Raw genomic sequence first — 6,320 nt, 5'->3', positions numbered from 1 at the left:
AGTTTTTAGCCCAGATCATCTTGAGCACATTCCAAGCTACAAAGCAAAAGCCACAATTTGTGGTCCAGCAGGGCCGTCATCAATAGCCCACTTCCGACTTTTCGGTGTGATTTGTAAATTACCTCTCAAATCAACGGAAAAAATAGCGAACGAAGCGACAAAAATAACCGCCTGTCTTGCTTGAGCGTACAACGCCTCAAGTTAATCGCAGGAAATAAAATGCCATTTTTTATCGGCATTTCCTTATCACTTAAATAACACATCATCCCACAAGGGATTATAAATCCTATGTATAAATGCTGGATTGCTAGATAAAGAAGAACAGCTAAATAATTTAGAGTTTTCCTTTATTTAATCTTGGTAAGGATGGTTGGCATTTGGTCTTCCCCTGATATAACCAAAGAGCCACTACGCCATTTTGATGTTCTCGTGAACCCTTGCATCCTGCGCGATATGCTGGAAAAAATGCGGGAAAACCTTTGTCTTCTTTTTTTTTTTTGATTTCTTTCTTTTAGATTTGTATTTTAAAAGATGTCGGCTCGATGGCCATAGGCATGACATGATACAAAATATTTTATCTTTCTTTCTTTTTAATATATGCGGCTAAATTTCAAACGCTGGGAGATTTTCGATATCTTTAAAATATGCAATTATATTCAATGGCACCTTTAATTTTTACCTTTCGAGTTTTTAAATGTTTTTACGGCAACAGCCGTGCAATTGATCCGATATATCTATTGTTCCAAAGTTTATAAGCTCGTGGTTTATTACAGCTGTCCTCCGAGGTCGCTTTTTTTCATATTGATTTCGCTTCATAAGATTTAGCATGAATTATCGCTGTTTAAAAATAATAGCAAGTGATGCTATCTAAAAACCTTACGATAAAGTTAATCTATTTTTCTCATTTCAGAGCTTGAACTATTTATACACGCACAAGAGTAAGAGAGACACTCCCATCCTTCCTGGCTAGCTGTCATGAGCCTGCGATCATTTGGACAAAACTCTCAAAGACTCAAATAGAGAAGTCTTGTCTACGCTAAAAGTAATGAAACCATCAACTAAACTACTGGAAAAGCTCCAAATTTCTTCACACAAATCTGCTTAATAATTCCAAAAGAACATGGATTCCTTTCACGATGTGGTAAGTTAACTTTAAACAGAGCTGATTGTCTCGTTAACATGTTATATTTATAATGTGCGAGTGTGAACTACGAATCGAAATCCGAGGTCCAAGTTTGTGTGTCGGAATTTTACACTTCTTTAAGCCTTATTGTCTTTGACTTTTATTTTAACAGGGATCTCGTGTTTGGCTGTTAGAGGGTAAAAATTGGGTTCCAGCAGTCGTGACTGAAGCTAAATCGGGACAAGTTACATTTCGAACAGAATATGATAAGGTAAGTAGTTTGTGAGGCTTTTGTTATTATTGTTCACGATCATGATGATCCGAAGACGCCTCCAACATGACTCAACTCAGCTGCTCATTTGCTGCTATGTGTAATTATGGATTCAACGACACATTACATGCTTCAATAGCTTAACATACAATGTTTTCTAAATATTCTAGTGGTATAATTTGTATTGAATAGTTGAATAAATTTATAATTTAACTTAACTAAAAGGACATGTGAGTATTGCTCTCGAATTTCGATTCCACACGAAATTTTGGTTTCGATCAAGACGCAATGATTTGGAATCCTACTTTCGAGTTCATTTTTAATTTTAATTTAAGTTACAGCTTAAAATCCTAAAAAAGGAAAAAAATAGCCAAGAATTTCTAGACGTAAGTTTAAGCTTAATGTGCTTGTCTGCATGCAGTCACACGTAAAATAAAACTTGATAATGTTTCATCTTTTATCTGTCCCGTTTAAAAGGTCGTAGGTGTTAGCAATTGTACTGCAAATTCTTAATGATGAATACCATATTATGTTTTGCAAGTCTGAATTTTTCTACTTCCTTACGACGTATCAGCAGATAGGTTTTATAAAGAGCTTTCGGTAGAGGGTCTCACACTAAACCAGCCAGACCGGAAGTAAATGAATCTTGATATTGATCATGTTGTAGCATATCGATAAAGGTATCATTCACTCGTTGTTCACTCGAGTGATTTACTCCTATGAAAGATGTTATCAGACTAAACAAACCGAAACAATATGTCTAGCATATTAGGACTGGAACATATGAAATATATATTAATATATTACATATCCAAAAAACACAGATATAATTTTTTTCAATCATTCTTTTAGTTTCTTTTTCACAGTCCATCAAATTTTAAAAAATATTTATATTTTTTGAAAGTTTTTCAGTTGTTTTTAGATTGTTTTGAAACTAAAAGCCAAGCCTACATAATACAGACAACATAACACAAGTGCTTGCTATAAACACAACCTTTTTATCAATTGAAAGTGAATTAACATGTAAAAGGATTTGTTTGCTTTACTAATAAACACTAACTAATATGCTCATTCATAACATTTAAGAAGTAATTGTGTTATAAGAGTAAAGTTTACTAATGCCTTAAGTGATTGGGATAATCCTTATATTAATTTACTATCTACTTTCTAGTAGTATTTCATAGGTTTTGCTCTTTTCAGATAATTCTTCAAGTAACTAAACCATGTTTACATGCAGTATATATATAATTATGTCAATCCAATACTGCTTATTCTATTCCCTTGTTACTTGTCTAACCATGTTCATGTTTGTATATGATATGTGTATATACAATAGGGTAGACAGGCAGCTTATGTGTAGGCAGGATTATGGCATATAGAATTATGAGAAAGAGTAAGTAGATGTATATCAATTCCATTCATAATATATACTCTGTTGGATGGTAAAGAGTTATTCTGTGAAACATGATTTGACCATTTTTATTTTTCGTGAAATGAGAAATGGCCATTCTTATCACAGAGCATTTTCACGTGATGTCACAGCAGCCATTATGGGGTACCAAAACAATACACTTTCTATCCTCCAGGAATTGAACTCTATTTTTATGCAAATACTGTGCAGAAAGTTTCTATTGTTTATGGCTGCCTTCTCATGTGAGTGAAAATGCTCCATTGCGAATTATTTTACCATTTGTATTATTCATGAAATGCAAAATGGTCATTTTCATTAATTTTTAAGACATGATTTGACTATTTAATTTCTGTGAAACATGATTCAAACCCCCCTCCCCCTTTACTACATGTATCTAGCATACTGTCTTTAAATGTTTGGTCATTTTCCTCCCCTCCACTCTCCTCCACCTGATTATGGTAATTTGGGACCCCCAAGAAAACGTGATGGGAATTTTTTGGGATAAGGGAAGGCTTGTTATTCTTTGGGGGGGAGGGGGAGGCCTGGGAGATTCGCTGTAAACTTTAAAAAAATAGTTGAAGCCCTCCACTTTTCATGCAGTAAGAAATTGATAACCCTCCTATTAAGTTAACAAGGCAGGGCCGTAGCAAAACTGAATTGTTTACCCAGGTAAATGAGTAGGAAAGGTAGGAGAAACTAGGATTTTTTTACCAAGGGCCTGGCTGTCCTTATAGTGGCTATGTCCTGCAAGGAAACAGCCTATATTTCATCAAAAAGAAAAAGATTTGACCCATAAAAAAGTTCAAAAGTTCAAATTATATTTACCGATGAATGTCCCCTTTGAAGCCGCAGCCCCCCGACCCCCTGACAATAAAAAACGTAACTTCTATGGAGTTAATGGTTCTCAATAAAACCCATAGATATCATGATTTGTAGTAATGCAGGATGAATTTGTATTTTCTGTACTATACAAATGTGTAAAAAAAAACTAGATGCAATTATGCAAGTTCTTTTTTGGCATTGTGATTGCCAAGGTTGCATAGTCGTAAAAGGTTGCACAGAATGATAAGAGAAGTAGTATAGTATGTAGTATGTATAGTGTATGTATTTAGTACAAATGGGACAAATTGGAAACCAGTAAGATATTTGTATCATTCCAACTCTATCAACAAAATAATGTAATATTTAATTTAGATACTGTAATGTTGGTTTGGTGAGTGGCATGGGTGGTGTAGTACGCTGCTAATGCATTATCTTTCACCACTGTGAGTCCAATAGGTCAGGTCACTGGTTCGAGCCCTGTGTACACCACATGTGAATTGAATTTGTTTGATGCATAGTTTGTACTCCCTTGCCACAAGGGTTTTTCTCTGGCTTCTCCTGTTTTTCACCCACCATAAAAATCAACATGTGAGTTAAGAGTTGTGTGTATACATGTAGGATATTTGAATGTGTAGTTAATTATATTAAGAGCAAGTATGGAGGATACATGATCCCACAAGCCTACCATGTATAGATAAAAAAACATTTATTTATTTATTATTTGTATTTTCCAGTCATACACAATGCCACAAGATGCAATCAATAGGCAGAATGTATCTCCGATGCACCAGACAAGTATTGATGGTGTGGAAGATATGGCTAATTTGGCTGATTTACATGACTCAGCTATACTTCATAATCTACACTTACGATTCAAGACAGATAAAATTTACGTAAGTAGTAAAGCAGTTGATAATCATAATATTGGATGAATTAGCCAACCCAGCATGATTTATAGCCTAGACCATAACCTCCCAATTATAATCCCCCTCCCCTGATTTTAAGCCACCCGTCAGCTTACAGAAATAACCTGCCTGTCATAAGCCCTCATGGATATAAGCCCACTCCATTGATGGAGTATTGCACTGTGCAGCTCCATAGCACATTTGACAATCTGCTTGATCAGATTATAGTTGTTTTTCTGTGCACATTTGTGTTTCAAAGCTATTACAGCTAATGTTACATGAACACTGTTATTCAATTGGAATGGACACTATTGAACATTTTTTAATAGAAATAAATTCATGTGTTTCCCCCCCCCCCCCCCCACCCCCTTCTATAATGAGCCCCCCCTGTCCCTCCCATGGTTATGAGCCCCCCCTCCCCCCCAGTTATAAGCACCCCGTTTATGATGCCCCTCCGTTAATGAGCCCTCCCTGGTCATGAGTCCCCTCCCCCAATAATGAGCACACCCGGTTATGAGATTCCCTTCCCTCCTGATACGAGCTTCCCTCCAGTAATAAGATCCCCATTCCAATAGTAAGCCCACTAAAAAAGACCTCATGAAATGTATATGTATAAGCCCAGTGCTTATTCTACAGTATTCCATAACACTCTACCACATGAAATAATATATATTATGTTATAGTGTGATTACTGTATGGCTCAAAATTTCTCCTTTTTGCAGTCATATATTGGCAGCATACTTTGTGCTGTGAATCCCTACTTCTTTGTCCATGGTTTATATGATAATGATGTAATGGAGAAATACAAAGAAAAACACATTGGAGACCTGGAACCTCACATATATGCTGTAGCTAATGAATGCTATTATTCTATGTGGAAGAAATCTGAAAGTCAATGTATTCTTATTAGGTATGTAGGCCAGGTATCTATCAAATGTGCGCCTGACCTTGTGTACAGCTAGAATTAATTGTGGCTAAAAACCAAAGGCTGACAGCCAATGACATGACATGCTTATTTCTAACTTCTTACATAAACGTACAGTGGCTTTAGGAAACACGTACAGCTCTGATCATTGGGGAGGAGGGGGGCACAATATCAGCAGTCAAACTAAGATATTCTTTCCATTTACAAACTTTTCTTCTTTTTTGAGACTTTGTAAAACCTTATAATTTCTAATTGGTTGAAACCTGACTCTATTATAGTTTTTGAATAAACCCGTAACTGTACTATATATTATTTAACACATTTTTTCCTTTCCATTCAGTGGTGAATCAGGATCTGGGAAAACTGAGTCCACAAAGTTCATCTTAAATTTTCTGTCAGTAATCAGCAGTGCAGGAGGAGTATCTGAAGACTCTGGAATCAGTGTAGAAAAAGCTATAATACAAAGCAGGTTAGCTTTTCAAAAGCATTTCATCAGTCCTTCATTTTAAAGTGAAACTTTGAGAGGAATATGATAACACACAAAAATGTTCTTTTCGTTTGTAGTCCTATATTAGAAGCCTTTGGTAATGCTAAGACAGTTTATAATAATAACTCAAGTAGATTTGGCAAGTTTATCTATCTTGAATTCAATGCAAAAGGTCGAATGGATGGAGGCACAATACAAGACTGTATCCTTGATAAAATGAAGAAAAAAGCATTTTTCATGCAAAACTATTCACTTATTTCATTTATTCACTGATTTTATTTATTTCATTTACTTCATTTATTTCATCTATTTCATTCATTTCATTCATTTCATTCATCTCATTCATCTCATTCAACTCATTCATCTCATTCATCTC

At 35.3% G+C, this 6,320-nt stretch overlaps 1 protein-coding gene across 1 annotated transcript; it reads left to right on the top strand.

Annotated features, from left to right (window-relative positions):
* The first annotated feature begins 1,004 nt into the window (after positions 1–1,004).
* On the top strand, positions 1,005–6,254 carry LOC148912304 (unconventional myosin-X-like). The gene is made up of 6 exons (XM_089027405.1): positions 1,005–1,141; positions 1,296–1,394; positions 4,362–4,520; positions 5,255–5,442; positions 5,798–5,926; positions 6,022–6,254. The coding sequence occupies exons 1-6, from the start codon at positions 1,121–1,123 to the stop codon at positions 6,215–6,217; spliced, it is 792 nt and encodes a 263-aa protein (XP_088883531.1). The 5' UTR covers positions 1,005–1,120; the 3' UTR covers positions 6,218–6,254.
* Positions 6,255–6,320: the final 66 nt, after the last annotated feature.

Source organism: Actinia tenebrosa, unplaced genomic scaffold (assembly GCF_029948245.1).
Source record: "Actinia tenebrosa isolate PJP-AT-01 unplaced genomic scaffold, QUT_ActTen_1.0 PGA_scaffold11__36_contigs__length_13525064, whole genome shotgun sequence".
In the NCBI taxonomy this organism is placed as follows: domain Eukaryota; kingdom Metazoa; phylum Cnidaria; class Anthozoa; order Actiniaria; family Actiniidae; genus Actinia; species Actinia tenebrosa.
This window is presented reverse-complemented; position numbering and strand designations above follow the sequence as displayed.